The sequence below is a fragment of the Mustela nivalis genome (assembly GCF_964662115.1).
Source record: "Mustela nivalis genome assembly, chromosome: 17".
Taxonomy (NCBI): Eukaryota; Metazoa; Chordata; class Mammalia; order Carnivora; family Mustelidae; genus Mustela; species Mustela nivalis.
The window spans coordinates 25,846,668-25,869,998 of record NC_139036.1 but is presented as its reverse complement, the minus strand read 5'-3'; the positions used below and the strand labels follow the sequence as shown (position 1 = coordinate 25,869,998).

At 44.6% G+C, this 23,331-nt stretch overlaps 1 protein-coding gene across 1 annotated transcript; it reads right to left on the bottom strand.

Annotated features, from left to right (window-relative positions):
- Nucleotides 1-633: 633 nt before the first annotated feature.
- Nucleotides 634-22,642, bottom strand: LOC309851771 (C-C motif chemokine 3-like). Its single transcript, XM_082707431.1, has 4 exons — nt 22,580-22,642; nt 2,441-2,632; nt 1,688-1,802; nt 634-1,303 (listed from the first exon to the last, which is right to left on the bottom strand). The coding sequence occupies exons 2-4, from the start codon at nt 2,514-2,516 to the stop codon at nt 1,213-1,215; spliced, it is 282 nt and encodes a 93-aa protein (XP_082563557.1). The 5' UTR covers nt 2,517-2,632; nt 22,580-22,642; the 3' UTR covers nt 634-1,212.
- Between the last annotated feature and the right edge of the window lie 689 nt (nt 22,643-23,331).

Sequence of the window (23,331 nt, the reverse complement as noted above, 5' to 3'; positions counted from 1 at the left end):
CGTCGCTAACAGAAGCATCCAAGCTCCCAGCATTCACTAGACACTCAACAAATATTAGTCATTGTTCTGAAGAAAGCTTCACTTAGGAAAATTAAGGTGTGTGCATAAATATGCATTTACAGTACGTTTCGTCATCTCCGTAGTCATTTAAGGAGAAAGATGTCCTAGATCGTATCGATTATGACTTAGTGATAAAACAATGTGTCAGGGGGCGCCTGGGTGGCTCAGTGGTTTGGGCTGCTGCCTTCGGCTCGGGTCATGATCTCAGGGTCCTGGGATTGAGCCCCGCATCGGGCTCCCTGCTCCGCAGGAAGCCTGCTTCCCTCTCTCTCTCTCTCTGCCTGCCTCTCTGCCTACTTGTGATCTCTGTCTGTCAAATAAATAAATAAAATCTTAAAAAAAAAAAAACCAATGTGTCAGTTTCAGCTTTCTAGGAAAACATCTCCAGCAAAGGTCTGGCACCCCTGTGCTAGCCCTCTGTCCCTTTCTGGTGGTTTCTGCCCCTCTTCAGATGTCTCTACTCTTCCCCCAGTATCCCTCTCAGCCTGTGGTTCTGATTAGTTGGGAAGACAAAATCAGTGGAGTCATCCCAAGGAAAAGGCTGCTTTACCTTTTATATAAGAGTCTTCAGTATTTTTTGAGGGACTTTATTTATTTGTCAGGGAGAGACAGCCAGCCAGAGAGGGAACACAAGCAAGGGAAGTGGGAGAGGGAGAAGCAGGCTCCTGATGAGGGGCTCCACCCTGGGACCCCAGGATCATGACCTGAGCCAAAGGCAGACGCTTTAATGATTGATCCACCCAGGCACCCCCCGCCCTTCAATATTTTGAAACGCAGTGCCGGGCCAACCATCCCGTCAGCATTTATTGTTTGAGATATATGATAGAGCTGCTCCAAGAGAGAGCTCATTCTGCTAAGTGATCCATATAGTGAATATGAGGAGAAACTGAAGGGGGGGCGGGTGAAGAGAATGTCATGAGAAGTCAGAGAAAATATCTATTACGTCACACAAGTCAACAATGGAAATAAGTTACAAAAGTTAAATAAGATACATAAACGAAAATTAAAGTAAAAGAGGGCTGCAAAGTGTGGCAAGGGGGTGGGGGGGCGAGACCCGTAGAGGAGGTGCCCTCCAGAGTTCCAAGGTCTTTGCCCTGGGCAGGTGCCAGTCTTCACACAGATGGAACACCTTCCTTGTAGCTTCCAGGCCACTCAGGCATTCAGCTCCAGGTCGCTGATGTACTCCTGGACCCAGGCCTCTCTCGGGTGGGCACAGATCTGCCAGCCTCTTTTGGTTTGGAAACTGTGGAGAGGCATGGAAGGATTACACACTGGGGAATGTAGCAGGGGAATCCTAGGCCCACTGTGACCCCTCCATCCTTCTCTGCCTCAGATCTCTCAGGTCCTGTTCACAGGCTCATAAAATGTACTCTCCATGTTAGGGTTCATCACCTCCTCTGGGCCTCATACGGAGGTCCACTCAGAAAGCCAACTTCCTGCTGTCACCTTAACACAGGGGCAATTCCTTCAGGGCCTAGCCACAGGCATCAGACCAGGACAGAGACATGGCAGTGGCCTCCCCTGGTGTTCTGTGCTCCAATGGTCTCAAGGCTGAGTCCTCAAAGGGGTTGGGGGGGGGGCTCATCTCAGCCCTCCCATTGCCCTCCCCAGGAAGATTGGGCCTTACATGACACCAGGCTTGGAGCACTGGCTGCTGGTCTCATAATAGTCGACCACAAATTTCCGAGGAATCTGCCGGGAGATATAGAAGAAGCAGCAGGTGGTCGGGGTGTCAGCACCAACTGAGAGAAACAAGACAGAAAGAGTCCTAAGTGACTCTTCAGAAGATTGGGTGAGCCAACACCCCCCCCCCCCCCCGCCGCCCAGGGTCAGGAAGAACTGGAATGAGAGAGCCCTGCACAGGCATGGGGATGTGCAGACAAAGAGACCTAGAAGGAAGCTGGCATTTCTTCTTCTCCTTGACATTTTTATATTCTGTGTCTCTTTCTATGTTTGTCATTCTCTCTCTATTTTGGCATGGGGTCTCTGTGTCTCTCCACCAGAACTTCAGCTTTCTGAACAAACTACTCCCTTTCTGTCTCTCGCGGGGCAGTGCCATCTGGAATTCCCAAGGAGAGCAAGGGCCACAGCCTTGGGAGTCAGCTGGCCACAGATTCCACCTGTTGTCCGAGAGCCCAGTTGGGCGGCCATTTTTCCATCCTTAGAATGGGACTTCCTCCCACTCTCTCCCCGCGCTGGACAACAGAATGGCTAAAACACTATGGGAAAGGACACTCCTCCTCAGGAAACAGCCTCTGACAGCTCTCTGACGTTCTCTACTCAGAGGGGCTCAGGCACGAGACTTGGGCGCTGGGGATCCAAGCCGTGGCCAGGGAGTAGAAGGAGATAGGGCAAAAGGAGGCAGGGAGGACAGACTCACAAAAGGAAGAGGAGGTCTGGGAACAGAGTGCCGCGGTGAGAAGCAGGACGGCCAGGCCAGCCGCAGGGACCTCCATGGCACTGGGCAGCAGAGGGTGTGAGCTCGAGCAGTAGCCACGCAGCGCTGGGATCGGAGACCCACGGCTGCTGCCTCCTTCTGGAGTCTAAACCATGTCCCGTCTTTATAGTCAGCCTCGGAGAGTTAGAAGACAGAAAGTTGAGGAAACCAAGGGGGGACATTTAAAACCATTGGTGTTGGTGTCGTGCTGTGAGTCACATAAGGTGGGAGAGCTCTGGGTCGCCACCAAAGTTCAGGCTATTTGCAACCATGGTTCAGTTGCCTACCCGAGGGGGAAACGGTTTCTATAGAGAGAGGAGGTGAGATGCTGGTGTGACCTGGTTAGCAGATCAGGAGATCAAGCCACTTCTGCTACAGAGCCTTCTGCTCTGTGCCCCAGCTGTTCAGATGGCCTCTAGGTGACCCAGAGGATAATGCCATGGAGTCTGGGGGAACACACCCCAGATGGAGACGGCAGAACTAGGGAAGCTTCAGCTCTTCAAGGGGCAAGACGGAGGCTGGCCTTTCAGACTTCAGCTCCATCATCAAACCCGCACAGGTCTCTGCAGTGCGCCCAGAGTGGCAGTGCCTGGCAATGAGCGCTTCTGATTGCAAGGTCAGCTTCGGATTGCCAAGGTGTCCATTTGAAAGACATATTGCCAGCGAGGCCGGGAGAGAAAGAGCCAGGCTGTCCCGCCCATAAATTTCTGCTTTGAGAAAGGCCTGAGTAACCGATACAGCTGGTCACTTGAGCGACCCCACTATTCCTTTCCTGCGTTCTAATTCCTGCTCTTGGGTTTTACATTTGCCAATAGCGAACCCACAAAGCCCTGGGCACCCCACCCTTAACCCCAATAAGGCAGAACCTTAGGTCTATGCTCTCCCTCTCTCTTTACCAGTGACCTCACTGAGGGGCCCTCGGGCATGCCGTGTACCCCTGAGTAATAAAACTTGTGAGTTTATAAACCTTGTATTTTAAAATAAACCTTGTATTTTAAACCTTGTATTAATAAACCTTGTATTTTAAAATTTCCCTGGTGGTTGCTGCTGAGGTGTGAACCTCATACTCATAGTAAGAGCCACAAAGGCCTGTCGGGCCACAACATTGGCACCAGTCGGGGAAATGTCTGGGGAGCTCACCACTGGCTATAGCTACGTAGCCCAGGCATTTTGAGCTCATGCCATCACGATCAAAAGGTTGAGACCCCCACAAGACAGCTGGTCCCTCGGCTGGTTGGGCTAATGTGAATGGAAAGCCCTAAACTGTTGTTTGTTACCCTTTGACCGCAAAGTACCCTGCCAGGGGTCTGTCCTATGGATAGAAGGACGAAGAAAATTGTATGGATAATGGTGTTTGTCACAGCCTATTTGTAACAATTTAAAAAGGACCTACAGGATGTCTGGGTAGCTCGGTAGATTAAGCTTTGGTCTTGATCTCATTTCAGGTAATGATCTCAGGGCCATGAGTTCCTGCCCTGTGTTGGGCTCCAGGCTGGTCATGGAGCCTACTTAAAAAAAAAATAAAATAAAATAATAATAATAATAATAATAATAATTTTTTTAAAGAAGTAATTTTTAAAGTAAAAAACCAAAATTAACTAAAATCCATACAATTAAATCAATTATGGCATATTCACCTCTTACAATAATAATTAGCCCTGAATAACTAAGAAAGTGAAGAAATGTTCAAAGGAAGTACTTGTTCCTCAAAAACCCTAAAACATTTCCTGTGTCCTTATTGTAAAGTCAAGATGGTATTTCCAGGGTTTGGCAGCTCAATGACATCATCAGGGACACTTTTCTTAAAACGTCTCCCTTTCCCCCAACATTTTGTTGGCTTTTCTTTGCGGGAAAGGGGGATGTCACTTCATGGTTACAAAATGGCAGCTGTTGCTCAGGTCTGCACAAAGTCTTCTCCATAGGCTTATAAGGGAGTCTCATAAGAATAGAGAAAAAGCAACATTACAGGTATCTTTAATTCAAATTGGGGTTGTTGTTTTTTTACTTTATTTGTAATGTGAACTGTAGTTCACGGCCCAAAAGTAGCAAAAGCTAATTTTATTTTTAAGTAATCTCTACACCCAACGTGGAGTTTGAACTCACAACCCCGACACCAAGAGACACATGCTCCTCCGACTGAGTCATCCAGGCACCCCAGCAAAAGCCAATTTTAAAAATAAGTAAAATAGAAAAGATTAAAATTTATTTTATTTCTGCAAGCTAGGTAAGCAGCAGGACGGGTGCCAGTAAGGATGTGGCCTCTACACTCTTCCCGTCTTACTGTGGCATATATGAAGTCTGAGGCATGATTTGAGTAAAATTTCTTTCCTGGAAGGTAGCAAAAACGTTATTACCCAAACATAACCACTATTAACATTTTGGTTTATTTCTTTCAAGTGCATTTTTTCCTAGGCTATGATAGTTCCGTTGGCTTACCTGCTATCTTTTACCTACTGTATGTCTGGGGGCTGAGGGGAATTATTGTAATCATGATATGAATGTAATTTTGTGTTTTTATTGAATATACTTAATATTGTAAGACTTTTCCAGATCGTTCCAGGATTTTTAAGAGCTGTCCAATTGACTCAACTATAAGCCTACTTCATCAATATAATCACACACTATTACTGCTCATTGATCACAGCTCAATGATTACAGATCATTACTCTATTACATTTGGACTAATTCCAGTTTTTAATTTAGTTTTAAACTATTTTATAAATAAGCTGTGCCAAATATATACATCCATAAAATGTTCTCCATAAGTCAGGTTATTTCTATAGGATATTTTCCTAGCTGTTGACTTTCAGGGCCAAAAAGTAGGTACACTTTATTAGGGCTCCCAATCTTTATAGATACCCCATATGAATGTGTGTTTTTGTTCCCCATTGGCAAACCCAGTGATAGCATATGATAGAGACTTCTGAATGTTTGCTGAATGAAGCAGTGATTAAAAAGCCTGCTTGGAGTCTGGGATTCCCCAATTCCATTCCGTCCACCTGTGTCCGGATCAAACGCAGCTAGGGCTACTCCAGACCCAGTGGCATCCGTATACACATCCCATCTGTGCAGCCAAAACCCCAGGGAAGAACATTACACATGTCTGCTTTGCAGATGGAAAAGAGAAAAGTCCAGTTCATAGATCTGTTTGGGTAGAAGCAACCAGCTAAGCCTGGGCCCCTGGTCACAACTCTTGGTCCCCACCCCCTCACTGGTTAATCATTTCCTTAGAAACACTCTGCTCAACATGATGTCATGGTCCTTTTCACCCAGGGTGTGGTTTAAGGGTGACTCGTGTGCCCAGGATGCTGAAGCATCACCACAGATGTCAGCTTGTGCAACCAGAAGAGCTGTGCTAGAGCACAGATCTGCTCCATGGGCAGAATCATTCACCTGTAGATCTAGAGCTCTAACACAAATATCTTCTCAAACCGTCACTGTCCAAAATCTTCCACACAGTCAGTCCCAACGAATAAGCAACTGAGCTGTTCTTGTGTTCCCTGAATCTCCATGTAAGACCCCAGGTACCCCAACATATATGACTCCTAACATGACACCATGCAACGGCTTCTCCTCTGGTCATCCCCAGACGCTGGCTCCCCATACTCCAGAGAGGCTTATAGAGGGACAAGGACGTGGCTTGGACCCCAGGAGGAAATAGGGAGTAGTGAGTGCCCAGTCCTGACTTGGCTTTGCCCAAACTCCTCTAAGCCCAACATTGTTAAGGTCTCCAGAGCTGCCCTGGTTGATAGTCTCCTCACACAGCCCTCAGTTCATAGTCTTGTCCACACCACAAGACTCTAAACCCTTATCCTTTCTTGCTGTCAGGGTTGTGTCCTAATCCTCTGGATAGATGTCGAAACCATACCACTTAAGCCCTATAGATAGATAGTCCCTAAATGAAAGCAAAGAACTTCACAGAAGGTTTCAAAATGTTCTAGGCTGTTTCCCATGGAGTTTTAGCTATCCTAGTCTCTGGATCTGAGAAGCAGAGGAAGACTAGGAACCATTTGAAGCTGGGGAAATTGAGGCTTAACTAAGACCTTTTTTTTTTTTTTTAAGATTTTATTTATTTATTTGACATGGAGAGAGGGAGAGAGATCACAAGTAGGCAGAGAGGCAGGCAGAGAGAGAGGGGGGGAAGCAGGCTCCCGCTGAGCAGAGAGCCCAACGTGGGGCTTGATCCCAGGACCCTGAGATCATGACCTGAGCCAAAGGCAGAGGCTCAACCCACTGAGCCACCCAGGTGCCCCTTAACTCAGTCTTTAACGAGATGCTGATGCCAAGTCTATTTGGTTCCTAGGAGGAGCCAAGTGGAAGATTTCCCTCAGTTCTCCAAAGAAGCTCCACCCTTCGGTGACTTACAGAAGATGAGGTCTTCTGGGAAATATCTCTGTAGACCAGATGAAGTTTCCCCTAAAGGTAGGAGGGCCCCGGGTTCCAATACCCAGACGTCCTCAAGAGGGAGCTAGAGACTGAGAATAAGACAACGATCCAAAACAAAAATTCAAGACACACAAGAAATGGTTGGCTCCCTTGCTTCCTTTAGTGCCTTGCTCTGTAGGTCTGAGCAGTGACATCTCCATCAACTTTCCCCCGACCCCGGGCCCCTCAGAGGATGGAAGAAGTTGACTTGGCTTTTCTGACATTTGTTTGCTGCTCCCTCATGCTGAGGGTAGACACCATGCTGCTCCTGCTGTTTCTCTTCTTTCTCTCCACACATGTCCCAGATTTGTTGATAATCATGGTGACACTGGCAGTCAGCGTTCCCTCTCCTTGTGTGACGTCAGAATCATTCCTCCTTCCCAGAGAGAAGCGGGTCATGTAGAGGAGAATCAACCCACCGGACATGGGCTGAGGAGCAGAGAGACACAGACAGAGGGTTTTCTTTCTCTCTGGATTTTTTTTTCTTCCCAAGATTTTTGAAATAAAACTACATTTGACATTTTGCATCTATCCTTTCAACGTTTAATAGTAAAAATCAAGTATTTTCATGACATTCTATGTGTTTAAATGGTCCATCTGTGGATTTACTTTATTGTCTCAACACTGTAGATTATGTAGTTTGGAGTCTATTATTTGATTATAGATAAGCTGCACCAAATAACATGGTCCCTCAAGTTTTTCCCATTTGTGAGTTCATTTCCATAGGACAGATTCTGAGAAGTCACCTCTGGTTTAATGACTACGGACATTTTTAAGGCCTCTCACCTTCACCCAGGATTAAATCCGGACTTCACTGTAGGTCTATGATGAGTATTTGATAAATAAACCATTCCTAGAGAGCTAATCCTTGTTTTTTCCATTTCTCATGCCTCCAGACTTTCCAATTCTGTTCTTTCCTTAGGATGTACTTGCATATATGTTTATGGATATATGACTTACACTTCTTGTGACTGAATGACATTATTACCTGTGTCATATTTATATGGTCAGAATTACTGTGGAAGTCCACCAGAACACTCTGCTTTATGGAAGGAGGCTAGTCACCCATCTGGAGAAATGACGTCCTCTCAAGCACCCCAATCAAATCAGCAACTGAACCTTTCCAGTGTGTGCCCTAACCTTCTCTTATAACTATAGGCAACCCTGGATTGTGCCACTCACATGATGACACCATACTTAAATTTCTAGCTTAGGCACCTCTAATTTCTGTGTTCCCATGGCTGCAAGGCTGTCTACAAAAAGGAGGCAAGACAGCTCAGATCCCAGAAGGAGTCCAGCAGTAGAGAGCTTCCAAGCCCCATCTCAGCTCTGCCCACACTCGTCCAACTGTCCAGAATCATGAGAGGCCTTGTGGCTTCCATCTTTGCTCTTCTCTGCACATGGTCCTCTGCTCCCATGCACGGGGGAGTCTGTTGTTCACTTGTCTTCAACAGTTGCTCCCCTCACTCTGGCCAGAAGTCAGTCCCCATCTTCCTAGTGCTGTGGCCTGATAACCCCCATGTGAAATCAAAGAGCCTCAAGTGGGCTTTCTAAATGACACAGTGGTTTTCTTCAAGAGGGTTGAAAAGGGTCTTACTGATCTGGACTGTAGAATGGGAGTTAGGAGAGGTTTGATCCCATTTTTCAGATCAATGAAGCCTAGTTAGTTTATTGGGTTATTAAGATGTGGTCAAATTTAGATCTATTTAGATCCTATTGCTATTGGTAAGTTTTAGAAGAGTTATAAAATTGTTCCTGCTTTCACTGAGTATCTGTATGATTTAATGGATTGGGGGGGAAAATGTTCTCCAAAGGAAGTTAGAAGGGAGTAGACTCTCTATAGGCTGGTTCCTTGTAGAGTAAGCCAGAGCCCAAAAGAGACAAAACCAGAGATAAGACTCGGGAAATTAACGAGAAACAAACAAATTAAACAAAAAAAGCCAAATCGTTTCCAGTTTCCTTTCCTCCTAAACCTCAACTCTGAGCTCTGCTATCCCTCTCTACTTCTTCCAGACCCTCCCAGGCTTGCCTGTGCTCCTGAGCAACTTCTGCTGTTCCTGCTCCCTCACCGGTAAGGTTTACACCACATCTCCCTGCTGCTTCGCCTGCACGTCCCTGCAGATCCCCCAGAACCTTGTCGTTGCCTGTTTTAAGACCAGTGGCCAGTGCCCCAAACATGGCGTCAGGCATTGTTTTCCCTGCCCAACCCTGGCGAGACACATGATGTGGGGGTTGGGAGTGTCCTCAGAAGTCAGAGCAGGGATGCTCCAGCTGACGGAGAAGGAGCTGTCCTGATAAGACCTGGTCCTCTGGGGGCCTTTTGTGCATGCAAGACACAGAGAGACCACTGAGCTGTTTCCGGACATGGGATGGAGGTGCAGGGACCCAGGAAGGACATGCCCAGAAGTAGAGGGAAGAGAAGGAAGAAAGAGACAGCAGAAGGGAAGTAGCCTGAGGTTATTTTCATTAATCACTCAGGGAAGAATTAGGAGCTGTGCGGTTTGGACAGTGATGCCTTGATAAGGTGCACCAGCCCTAAGGTGCCCACAAGGATGAAGATGAAGAGGCCACAGGTAGTCAAGAAATCCTTACTCATTCTCTACATAGTACTTCTGCCTTCTCCACAGCTTTGTCACCAAACAGGGCCATTATTTCTATGCCAACCCCAGCTGTGCCTGGGTCCAGGAATACAGCAGGGGCCTGGGGAGAATCCAAGGGGTCCAGAAGGAACACGTGAGGGGCATAACGTAGACTGAGCAGCAGTGACCTGAACCAGCAAACTGTCTCTGCAGCTCCAGAAATTCCCTCTCTCTTCTCCTAACCACATTCGGAAAACTAATTTAGTTAAGCTTTTTAAATATTATAAATTATTTTATTACTTGGGGTTTTTCTCTGTGCAATCATATGTCACCTTCTTATTCCCTAAGTCCCGTCCCAGTCAATCATACGGCGGTTGCCATACTGAGGGTAATGGTGAAGGACTGTGCTCCTATCTCTGGGTAGACATTGGGCCAAATCCATCAACAGACACATATGGAGTTTTTATGAGCCCTTCACTTTGTTATGCATGACAGAATAAAGAAGACTCTTTCTGTTCTCTTAAGTGAATCTTGGAGTTTTTGGTTTGGTTTGGTTTCTCTGACAAAGCAGTTTCCAGGGTTGGAGAGAATAAGAAGAAATGATTAGGGGCATCTAAGCCAGAAGGGAAGACGAGAGAAAATGGATGAATGTCATTCTAATGATACCAGGCTTTACAGTGGTGATACAATCCTCGTACGCTGAAGAATAAACAAAGTATTCAAAACAAATGCAAATTTATATGCACCAAGGAAACCCACCACTTCAATGAACAACAAAGCAAGGCATTCTATCATGCATATTTATGCATTTTCGTGAGTTCAGCTTTTTTAAGTAAAGACTGTTTTTGAGGATTACAATAAGCCACAGCCTGTCTATCTAGTCATCAAAAATATCACTGTGTTGTATATACTGCTTATTTCCCTTTGACATATGAGGAAATAGAGTGTCAGTATAGCTAAGAAACTCACTTGAGGTCACACAGCTAGAAATGTTGTAGTCTAACCTGCAGACCAGAGCAAGTCCCACACTCTTTTTTTTTTTTTTTTATGATTTTATCCATTTATTTGACACAAAGAGAGAGAACACAAGTAGGCAGAGAGGTAGGCAGAGAGAAAGGAGGAAGCAGGATCCCTGCTAAGCAGAGAGTCCGATGTGGGGCTTGATCCTAGAACCCTGAGACCATGACCTGAGCTGAAGGTAGAGGCTTAACCCACTGAGCCACCCAGGTGCCCCAAGTCCCACACTCTTGATTAACACCACTAGGAAACAGTCTTTCAGTGTGCCCATGTACCAACGGAAACAGATTCACCAGGAATGCACAATTCCCTAATATGAGAGTCTACACTAGGCAAGCAAGGAGTAAGGAATTGTCTAAGATCCCAGAAAAGACCAAAACCCATGGATGTGAGCCTGGCATTAGAGACCTCTTCTAGACTAAAGATGTTTGCAATTCCAAAGGGGCTGCTGGGCAGGTAATCTGAACTTTTCACAGCCTGGATGGACTAGAGAAAAATGAGAGTCCAAGGTGAAAGACAAGCTACGGAATGAGAGAAGTGTCTGCAAACCACTGATTTGCCAAAGGACTGGTATTTGGAATATGTAAAGAACTCTCAAAACTCAACAGTAAACAAACAGTCCAATTAGAAAACGGGTCAAGAGGCATTAAGGAACACTTGAATGAAGAGGATATGCGGATGGCAAACAAGCAATGGTATTGTTGACCATGAGTTTTTAAATTCTCATTTTTAAAGATTCAGACTGAAAAGTGAGGTAGATAAAATAATGTTGCCCTGGGACACCTGGGTGGCTCAGTTGATTAAGCAGCTGCCTTTGGCTCAGGTCATGATCCTAGCGTCCTGGGATCAAGTCCCACATCGGGCTCCTTGCTCAGCAGGGAGCCTGCTTCTCCCTCTGCCTCTGCCTGTCACTCTGTCTGCCTGTGCTCACTCTCTCTGTCAAATAAATAAATAAAATCTAAATAAATAAATAAATAAATAATGTTGCCCTCCTCTCACGTGCACAAAGATGTCCCTCTTAATCCCTGGAAGCTGTAAACATGTTATGTTGCACAGCCTGGAGGAAATCAAGATTGTTATCCACTAACTTTGAGATGGCAAGATTACCCTGGCTTAACTGAGTGGGCCTGACGCAATCCCAGGGATCCTTATAAGGGAGGTAGGAAGGTCAGCGTCAGAGCCCTGCAATATGAGAAAGACTTGAGCAGCCATTGTCGGCCACACCCAAGGAATGTGGGGCTCTTCCAGAAGCCAAAAAAAAAAAAAAAAGACAAGAAAATGGATTCTCCCAGAGAGCCCCAAAAAAGGAATGCAGCCCTGCAGACACCTTGGTTTTAACCCACTGAGACCCATTTCAGGATTTCTGACCTCCAGAACTATACAAAAATAAATGTGTTGTTTTGAGTGACTAAGCTTGTAGTAATTTGTCACAGCAGCAATAAGAAACTAATACAAATAATTACAAATAAAATGATATCATAGAGGTTTTAACACATAACCACAATTTTTCTGATGTTTCTCTCAAGACAGGTGGGATCTGGGTCCCCTCTGCTCGAGACTGGATAGGCTTGTGATTGCTTCCATCACAGGGGAGGAGATGCCACATGACTTCTATGGCTATGCTGTAGAGAGCCATACACCTTCCACTTGTTCACCAGGAACAGTCATCTCGGAGCCCTAAGACTTCCAGCCTGGAAGGGCCACATGTAGACAGTTCCTGTTGACAGTCCAAGCTGACCCTATCTTTCAACCAGCCCTGCCCAAGTGCCAGACATGTGACTGAGGAAGCCATCATGGAAATGGACCTTCCAGCATGAAGGTGAGGGTTATTTATGACAGGATGGCTCATGGCGTCATAATTTATATCACATCTGTGTGGGCAGTGCAGTTGTAAAACAGCATGAGCACCTTCTTCTAAATGGGAGAGAAACTCAGCTCACAGTTCACAGATAGATCTGTCCTTGCAAGGAGGTTGTGGTGATCCCAACTCGTGTCCATGCACTAATTACAGAAATAATTTCTTCAGAGCAATCTCAATAAACTAGCAAAGAATTTTCTGAGATGTGTCCCCAACTGATGGAGAAATTGAGCTACTCTTGAAGAGCTGAACCTCTCTGTTAACCAAAGGGTGTTGACAAACCCTGAATTGTGTAATTCGCAGCATGACACCAACACTACCATTAAAATCTTCCCCTCCCATCACCCCAGTTTCCATCTTCCCATGCCATGGGGCTTTCACTAAAGAGAAGGGGTAATGGCTTGAACCTGGTGCCAGCTATAAGTACCCAAGTCTTATCTTAGCTGTGCCAATGTTTGATCTCAGAATCTCCTGCCTGCCCAGCATCATGGAGGCACTCAAGATTCACCATGACCCTTTGCTCCCAGACCTTCTCAATGCCATGTCAGTCTATCATCCCTTCTGTCTTTTTCAGATATCACCCTCTCTGGTCCCAGGTGAGACTGTTTAAAACATGTCTGGATGACAAAGATCATTCAAGTGAAAATAAAGCACTCAACATGGGGACGTCAATCACCACCCTGGTCTTTCTTTCAAAAGGGTCAGGCTGTCATACTTTACCAAGTAGTTCAGAGAGAGAAGAGAGACAGTGAGGTGGTAAGTCTCACTTCATAGATAGAATTATTAAGGCCAAATTCACTGAGTAACAGTTGGCAAGAGGCACACTCCAGGTCGATTTACTTCCCATTGGTGCAGGCAAGTTTAGATTCATGTCAGCTATTCTCAAAACCCCAGTAGTTTGGGTGACATAAGAGATATCCCAGTTTGATCTCTGTTCTATTATGACATCCTGGGCTAGATGAACGTCCCTCCCAAAAAAGGCAGAAGGTCAGATAAGACTTTTTAAGTTTCTTGAAAAATAAAAACCAAAATGGAGAGATAGACATGGAAATCTCTAGGAAAAAAGCATATACCCAATTCATTTGAGTTTCCCAAATTTAAGAAATGCTATGACTTTCTAGTTCCTTTTGACCTTTTTTGAGGTTAGCATAAGGGAGAAGAAGTTGATTGTCTTTGGCTTTTAAATGACTCAGTCTCTTGCTGTGCCTTCTCCTATAGTTGGTTCTCCTTCTCTTATACCCACCAGAGGTTCCCTCAAGATTTTGTAGCAGACTCTTATGAACCCAACATCAGGTGCTCAAAGGCCAGTGACATGTAAGGACACTCCTCCTACTCACTCCTGGTGAGAAACTGGAGAAGCCCTGGGGAAAGAGCAGCTCCCATTGGTATAGGGAAGTAGACTGGGCACTATCCTGGGAATACCCAGCTCTATGGCCCATCACAAGTACAGTGGAAACCTTCAGCTGTTTTCTGAGCTAGTCCAGGGCCAGCAAGGAGCCAGAAGAAACTGGCTAAGTGCAGAAGAGGGAGAAGGAAGTGACAGCAAGAGGGAAGCTGTAGGAGGAAATCCCCATGAGACAGTCAAGGAAATGGAGGGCCCTCAAGTATGAGGGCTGACTGCTGAGAAAGTGACAGATCCTGAGATGTCAAGTCAGAAGGAAGGATGAAGGGCCACTGTGGGCCCAGAAATTTTCCCACTGGCTATGTCCTCCTGAATCCTTCTGTCTTCTCCATCCATTAAGCTTCCAAATTGAAAGAAACAAACCAGCCTGTGCCAACCCCAGTGATGCCTGGGTCCATCATGAACCTGGAGCTAAATCTGAGGGGTCTAGAAAGAAAGAGCCAAATCAATCAGCAGATTGAGGAGCAGAGGTCTAAGCCAGAAGAACAGCAGTTGGACCTCTAGGAGCTTCCTCTTTTAGGGGTTTAAACCCCACCTCCCACTAACCAAACTCTGGAGCCTTCCATACCTAAATTTTAATTTATTTAAAATTTTTCATCTTGGGACACCTGGGTGGCTCAGTTGGTTGAGCCACTGCCTTCGACTTAGGTCATGATTCCGGGGTCCTGGGTTCGAGCCCCACATCTCAGCAGGGAGCCTGCTTCTCTCTCCCACTCCGCCTGCTTGTGTGCGCTCTCTCTCTCTCGGACAAATAAATAAATAACATCTTCAAAAACAGATTCTAAAATTTTTCATCTTTATTTTTATTTTGAATTGTGTTTCCCATTGAATGTTTTAAGAAAGCACATAGTGTGCTGTCATTCAAGGTGATGTTGAATGATTGTACCAAATTTTGTCTTTAGAGATTTTTCTAAATCCATCAACAAACAAGAATTTTTAAATATCCATTTTTTTTTTCAAAGTATTTGGTCTTTGCACTATGTTTTAACCTTGTGAATAACAAAGATGCTTTCATTTGTTAAAAATAGAGCTTCCCTATGACCCTGCAATTGCACTACTGGATATTTACCCCAAAGATACAGATGTAGTGAAAAGAAGGGCCATCTGTACCCCCATGTTTATAGCAGCAATGGCCATGGTCGCCAAACTGTGGAAAGAACCAAGATGCCCTTCAACGGACAAATGGATAAGGAAGATGTGGTCCATATACACTATGGAGTATTATGCCTCCATCAGAAAGGATGAGTACCCAACTTTTGTAGCAACATGGAAGGGACTGGAAGAGATTATGCTGAGTGAAATAAGTCAAGCAGAGAGAGTCAAGTATCATACGGTTTCACTTATTTGTGGAGCATAACAAATAGCATGGAGGACATGAGGAGTTAGGAGAAGGGAGTTGGGGGAAATTGGAAGGGGAGGTGAACCATGAGAGACTATGGACTCTGAAAAACAATCTGAGAGTTTTGAAGGGGCAGGGGGTGGGATGTTGGGGGAACCAGGTGGTGGGTGCTAGAGAGGGCACAGATTGCATGGAGCACTGGGTGTGGTACAAAAACAATGAATACTGTTACACTGAAAAGAAATTAAAAAAAAAAAAAGTAAGCTAGACCTTCCAGCCATTGTGTTGCTTGTTTCCTTGAACATCAATAATACCAACTGGGAGGGATGAAAGGGGAAGTGTGAGAAAATCAGAGAAGTGAGAAAAGTCAGAAAAAGAGAACATGCCTCTGTAATCTGTTATGACAATCACCTTACAACAGAGATCATTGACAGGAAAAGCCAGATCCAAAATGTATGTTTAGATTAAACCATATCTATATTCTCTAAATTATCAGCACTTGACATGAACAAAAGAGCAAGCCATTCTTTCATGGGCATCTTTGCACTTTTTAAATAAATCAAACTTTCTTAAGAATAATAACATTTATTGAATTTGATATGAAATAAGAACTTCCACGCATTGGTTCATTTTGTCCTCAGGATAACCACTGTGCTGTCTGTTCTGTTATTGTGCCAATTGATAGATAAGGAAGCAGAAGTTCAGGGAGGTTAGGTTAACTCCTCCATGGCTATCAGTTAGTTGTGTTGGGATGTTCATGTCCCATCAGATATTAACCATCAGACCCCTGTCTCTCAAGGTGGTATTGTCCCTGAACAGACTTAACTTGGCATTCCTTGTTCTGTGACATGGGCCCTCTGGGTCCAGCTAACCAGGAGATCGTCATCGTCGGTTTGCAAAAGCAAGATGATTCAAGTCCTCTACTTGGTACTGCCTCTTCCCTTTGCTTATGCTCATCAAGCCAAATGTCAGAGTGTAGACAGGCTCTCTGCTTGCTGCCTGTTTCCCTTCCCCTACTCAGATAAATGCTCAGGGCACAGCAACAAATATGCTGTCTAGGCAGACGCTAGCTAAACAGTGAGAAGACGCCCTCTTTCCTTGATGGTGCCCCTAGTTTCTACAAATACTTCCTTTGGAGTTGTCTCATCCACCTTTGGGGAGCCATGAAACTGTAAAACTCCTTTCTCTGGGCAATGATTCTCTCCCCTCCCCTACCTTCAATCTCCTGCTTCAACAGATGAGAGTGATGGGGAGAGGTAGAGGGCTAGTCCTGCCATCATCAGGGGAGATCTTAGCTGGAGGGGTCTATGGCATGGTCTTTTTTGAATGAGACAACAACTTTGCAACAGGTTCAATCCCAGTCAACACCTTGTTAAATGACACAGAAAATTCCATGACAACATAGGGCAGTGACACTGCCTAATGCTGGAAAGTGGAGGAGGAGAATTACTCATAGGATTAGACCAGAACTCTACAACTTAGAGAATCCACAGCTACTTCAATTTTATCTATTTATTTATTTTTAAAGATATATTTACTTACTATAGAGAGCAAGAGAGAGAGAGAATACCCACATACAAGAGTAGGGAGGAACCGAGGGAGAGGGAGAGAAGCTTGAAGCAGACTCTCGGCCGAACATGGAACATGACACAGGGCTTGATCTCAGGACCCTGAGATCATGACCTGAGCTGAAATCAAAAGTCAGACGCTTAACTGGCTGAGCCACCCAAGCATCTCTATTTCTTCAATTTTAGAAAAGATATACACAATTTATATAAGGATTAACATTCTTCATATATCAAGAATAAATTGTTAAGAAAATAACAGACATATTACATACCTAAGTGTATTGAACTCTGTAATTTTGCTTCTGAAAGAAATTAAAGGTTTCCTTACCCCCATTATCCTTCCTGATGACTCTATGAGGATTAAAAATAAATGTCCAAGCAGAGCAGGTCTCGGTGGCACTGAATACAACAGGGAGCCAGGGAGCTTGGAGCATAAATGAAAAGTGAGCTCCTCACCAAGTTCTCCTATAGGTTCTACCCACAAGTCTCAGGACCTTCACTACTGCTCCTTCTGCTTTCCAACAATTTTCATCTCTATGTCCAAAGACTTTACACAAGTCTTTATAAACACTTTCATTTAAAATATCCCCAAACAAGGGCTGCCTGGGTGGCTCAGTCATTAAGCGTCTGCCTTCAGCTCGGGTCATGATCCCAGGGTCCTGGAATCAAGTCCTGCATCGGGCTCCCTGCTCCCCAGGGGGGTGGAGGGTGGGGGACAATGCTTCTCCCTCTGTCACTGCCTCTGCTGTGTTCCTTCTCTAGCTATGTCTCTCTCTGTCAAATAAATAAATACAAATCTTTTTAAAAAATAAATTAAATTAAATATCCCCAAACAGGCATCTGGCTGGCTCAGTCTGATCGAGCATGTGACTCTTGATCTCAGGGTCCTGAGTTAAAGCCCCAGGTTGGGCATGGAGACTGCTTTAAAAAAAAAAAAAAAGCATGCATATATACATATATGCATTATATATATATATTTTTTTTTTTCATTCCAGACTTTACTCAAAATAGAACACGAATGTCCATTGAGTGGTGAGTGGATAAACAAGTGGTACAGTTAGTTGTGCAAGCCCATGACATGTGCATTCTTAAAAACCACTGCATGCTACAAAATCATGCAATAAAAACCACAGGGCTCGGGGAATATGGAGTTGGAGCACAACACTGAAACTCCTCATCAGTGAAACACAAAAGAGAAACAGGAACAGAGTAAAAGTTAGCACAGCTTTACACATGTTAAATAGTTAATATAAATACACTACACATGGCACTTTAATTAGAAAAAGGCCTGAGTGAGGGAAATACAAATCAAAGCCACGATGAGATACCACCTCACACCAGTCAGAATGACTGAAGTTAACAAATCAGGAGATAGATGCTGGCAATGATGCAGAAGAAGGGGAACCCTCCTACCCTGTTGGTGGGAATGCATGCTGGTGCAGCCACTCTGGAAAACAGCATGGAGGCTCCTCAAAAAGTTGAAAATAGAGCTTCGCTACAATCCAGCAATCACGCTACTGGGTATTTACTCTAAAGATACAAATGTAGTGATCCGAAGGGGCACGTGCACCCGAATGTTCATAGCACCAATGTCCACAATAGCCAAACTATGGAAAGAACCTAGATGTCCACCCACAAATGAATGGATAAAGAAGAGGTCATACACCACACACACACACACACACACACACACACACACACACGAATATCAACCATCAAAAAGAATGAAATCTTGCCATTTCCAAAGACATGGATGGAACCAGAGGGTATTAGATTAAACGAACTAAGTCAGAGAAAGACAAATACCGTATGATTTCACTCATATGTGGAATTAAGAAACAAAACAGATGAACATAGGGGAAGGGAAGGGAAAATAAAATAAGATGAAAATCGAGAGGGAGGCAAACCATAGAGATGCTGAACTCTAGGAAACAAACTGAGGGTTGCTGGAGGGGAATGGGTGGAGGGATGGGGTGACTGGGTGATGGGCATTAAGGAGGACACATGATGCAATGAGCATTGGGTGCTGTATGCAACTGATGAATCACGAAATTCTACTTCTGAAACTATTTTTTTTTAAAGCCCCTGAAGTTTGCTTACAGAAGTGGGAGTATATTCTCTGAGCACAGTGGAATTTAATTAGAAATCTATAGCAAGAACCAAGATACCCTTCAACGGACGAATGGATAAGGAAGATGTGGTCCATATACACTATGGAGTATTATGCCTCCATCAGAAAGGACGAATACCTCTGTGCGGAGAAGAGAAAGGAGGGGAACTCAGCTTCCATGAGCAAAGAAAAAAGGGCTAGGGAACTTGAGGGCTTGGGGGATATGTGCAGCTCTGAAGGAGATTGGCTCTGAGATCCCCAGAACAGAGAACGGGATGGGGCAGCGAGAGAGAGAATTCCCCACGCATTCTGCTATGAAATTGTTCCTTTTTGATATACTTCTCCCTCTCACCATGGCTCCTTCCATCTAAGAGACTGGAAAGGTCTGCGCTGACCCCAGCAATGTGTGGGTCCAGGAATCCATCAGCCACTGGAATTCGATCCCTGAGGAGTCTGGAACCAGCCGGGGAAGGGCTACAGATGTGAACAGATTTGGGCAGGAAACTGAGCCAGGAAACAGTCGGAAGCTGCTCCCAGACATACCCTAGGGCTCAGTTTTAAATTTTATTTTAAACTTAGGTGTGCTATGTTATGGTCGTAATTCCTTCCAAATTTCAAATTCTGTTAGTTATTAAATGTTTTGAGAGGTCACGTGGCTCAGTCTTACTGCCCCTTACCTCTCTGCTTTGGTCACTCAGAGGATTTCCAGGGCTGCCATGAGCTGGGTCTAGGCCCACGTTATAAAAAATTCATGAAACCAGCAATACGTGTTGACTAAGGGTACCAAGTTCTAGATTCTAAGTTTGGAATGAATAAAGCTTTCCTTCCTTCCTTCCTTCTTTCCTTCTTCCTGTGTCCTTCCCTCCAAATCTGATTAAATGTTAATTGAGGGGAGCCTGAGTGGCCCAGTCAGTTAAACGTCTGCCTTTGGCTCAGGTCATGATCCCAGAGTCCTGGGATCCAGTCCCCTATCTGGTTCCCTATTGGGGGCAGGGGTTGGGGGGTTGGAACCTGTTCCTTCCTCTCCCTCTGCCTGCCAAGCCCCTGCTTGTGCGCGCGCTCTCTCTCTCTCTCTGACAAATAAAATCTTTTCAAAAATGTTAAATTTGGAAAGTATCAATATTGGACAGGCTATGGAATATCTGGCAGGCCCCACAGCTGGTGCGAGTGTGAACTGGTCCTATCATTTGGAAAATTACTATTGCCACTGGGTACAGTAAAAGTGTGCACAGCCAAAGACCCAGCACCCCGCTCCTGGATGCCTCCCCACAAATACCCTTGCACATGTACACCAGGACACGTAGCAGCCCTGCTGGCTTTAGCAAACACAAAAGGAGGCAAATGAAAACACAGATACACGGTGCATACCCATACATGAAAATGTCCCAGGAGTGAAAGTAAACGCACTTGACAGCTACACACAGCAGCGTGGGTGAATCTCAGAAGCATAATGTGGGGAGGAAAAAAAGCCGCCTAAGAATGCGTATAATGATTCTATGCATATAAAGTTCAAAAACAGACAAAACTAAAAATACGTTGTTTAAGATTCAAGGATGCATGGTAAAACCTTAAGAAGAGCCAGAGTGCAGTACAGACACTATTGGGAAAGAATCTCTCAGAGGAAGAAAGACAGCGGGTCCCACGAGATGTCAGGTTGTGTGATGCTTGTTATATTGTGTCTCTTCATTTTCAATCCATATTTGATGCTACTCAGTCATAAGTAAAAATAATTATAAAAATCAGATTACAGAGGGCACCTGGGTGGCTCCGTGGGTTAAAGCCTCTGCCTTCAGCTCAGGTCATGATCTCAGGGTCCTGGGATTGAGCCCTGCATCGGGCTCTCTGCTTGGTGGTGAGCCTGCTTCCTCCTCTCTCCCTCTCTGCCTGCCTCTCTGCCTACTTGTGATCTCTGTCTGTCAAATATATAAATAAAATCTTTTTTTAAAAATTGGATTATAGAAAAGAACATTTAATTTTTCATTGTATATTGTATATAATAGGTATAATGATCACAGATAGAAAAATGTATGAAAGGTTACACATTAAAGATTAATAGTGGTAAAAAAAGATTAATAGTGGTAAACTGAGTTTTCTCTTTTTTATTTTCTTCAAAATTCAAAATTAAAATAGTTTTAAGCGACACATAGGATTATATAATGAAATGAAGTTGTTCACCATATGTCGAAGCATGGGTTATGAAATTGGTTTGTTCGGTGTGATCTCAGCTAGGGAGAAAGCAGGCAGAGGAAAAAGACAAAGAGGCATCTAAAAATGTGACTATGACGGGGCACCTGGGTGGCTCAGTCCCTTAAGAAACTGGCTCTTGATTTCCACTGGGGTCGTGATCTCAGGGTTGTGGGATCAACCCCCACATCTGGCTCTGCACTTAGTGGGTTTTCTCCTTGGGACTCTCTCCCTCTGCCCCTCCTCCCATCCCACACATAAGCTCTCATGCTCTGTATCTCTCTCTCTCTCTCTCTCTCTCTCTCTGAAAATAAATATATCTTTTTTAAAAATGTGACTGTGGGATCACAGGGGACTTTTGCTTACTTAGTTTTGCTTAATTATTTTCTAAAAGTCTTCATAGTCTTGGTTTTTAAATGATGAATCATGACAAAAGCTTTTGTTTTGTTTTTAAAGATTTATTTATTTATTCGAGAGAGAGTGTAAACAAGCGAGCAGAGGGAGGGGCAGAGAGAGAGGGAGGGAATCTCAAGCAGACTCCATGCTGAGCACAGAGTGTGACACGGACCTCGATGCCATGACCCTGAGATCATGACCTGAACCGAAACCAAGAGTTGGATGCTCACCAGGCACCCTTGTTTCGTTTTAAGAAAAACCTGTCAAAGGCCCATTGCTTGCTTACATTTGCAGCAGACTCAGTGCAACTTGTTCATGGCTTAATCTCTGGTTCCTGGACAGTGCTCAGCTTATAGTATGCATTCAATAATTATTTACAGAATATATGAATGAGTAAATGAATTAATGAATGAACAAAGGATGTTAATGGAGCAGGTGGAAGAGACAAAACAGAACTCTTGGTCTCTGGTTTTTATTTGTCTCTTCTCTGTCCATTACAGTCTAGAAAAGGTATAATTTCCATAAATAAGAAGCCCAAGATGGGTAAGCAGACTATATGACAGTTCATTCCTTGGCTTGCATGAATTCCTTTCTAGCAGCTCAGACAACATACAGTAGAGACTGATGACCTTTGTGGATTCTTGGGAGGCAGAGAGTTTGTAGACTATTAAAGACCAGCAAATAGCAGCCAACCTTCCCAAAAGGAAGAGGAAAGATGGATGAACTAACTTGTGATCAGCCACTTCTGTATTGGGCAAGATTCTATACCTATGCAATTCTTAAGAAACCATTTGTTAGCACTTTATAAAGGAAATGTTCGGGGCAAGTCAGCATGGGTACAGCTAGGGCAAATCCAGCTGAACCTATCCTACTTCCTTCTCTGGTAGCAATGAACATCTGAGGAAGAGTCGGTTGAAAAGAGCTGCAGACAAAGGTTCTGATTTCCAGCATTCAACAAAAGTGCCGCGGGGACATCTGGGAAAACAGTAACATTCGGGAAACTAACATACAGTCTATCGTGGGCCCCTCCGTTATTGTACATTGCCGTGTGTAAAACAGAACAACTTTACCAAAAAGATGAAAACCTTGGAGCCTTAATCCTTCCCAAGTCCCCCCTCCCCCAGACCAGCCCTGCTCCTTTGAATAGGGGAAGCAGTCAGTCAAGCAGGGCTGAAGGTCCAAGAGAGGGGTGCACAATGCTTACCCAGAAACAGACGGCAGATGACTCAGCGTCACCAGGAACTTCATTTCAGAAGTCCAGGAATTGGCATAGAGACCCAAGAAATTGTACTAATCAGCTTCTTCCATCCTCTTGCCCATGCGTATTCCCAACATCCCTCCCCCATCTGATGTTGTGCTAACCGATGGGACAAGCTCCTACTCATTCCATTAGAACAGGGATTTACATTTTCCTTTTTAGGAGGGAAACAACTTTCTTTACAAACAAACTTACCTGGAACCGCGTTCTATAAAACTGATAAAAAAAAAAATACAGATGCTTATATCAAACCCACAATAAGATGGGGCGCCTGGGTATCTCAGTGGGTTAAAGCCTCTGCCTTCAGCTCAGGTCATGATCCCAGGGTCCTGGGAGAGACCCCCGCAATCGGAGTCTCTGCTCAACAGGAAGCCTGCTTCCTCCTCTCTCTCTCTGCCTGCCTCTCTACCTACTTGTGATCTCTCTTTTTAAAAATCTTTCCAAAAAAGAAAAGAAAAGAAAAAAACACCACAGTAAGATACCACCCCACCTCCGTTTGTATGGCTACCATCAAAAAACAATACAAAACAATACAAAAATAGAAAATAACAAATATTGGCAAAGGTATAAAAAAATTGGAGGGCTTGTGTGTTGTCATAGAGAATATAAAATGGTACAAAGCCTGTGGAAAACAGTACGGCGGTTCCTCAAAACATGAAGAATGGATTTACTGTAGGATCCAGCAATTCCTCTTCTGG

Coding starts and splice junctions, on each gene's coding strand:
- LOC309851771 (XM_082707431.1), bottom strand. CDS start 2,516: ATGGAGGTCCCTGCGGCTGGCCTGGCCGTCCTGCTTCTCACCGCGGCA. Junction 1,803..2,440: donor CCAGACCTCCTCTTCCTTTT/GTGAGTCTGTCC, acceptor TGTTTCTCTCAG/TTGGTGCTGACACCCCGACC. Junction 1,304..1,687: donor TGCTCCAAGCCTGGTGTCAT/GTAAGGCCCAAT, acceptor GCCTCTCCACAG/TTTCCAAACCAAAAGAGGCT.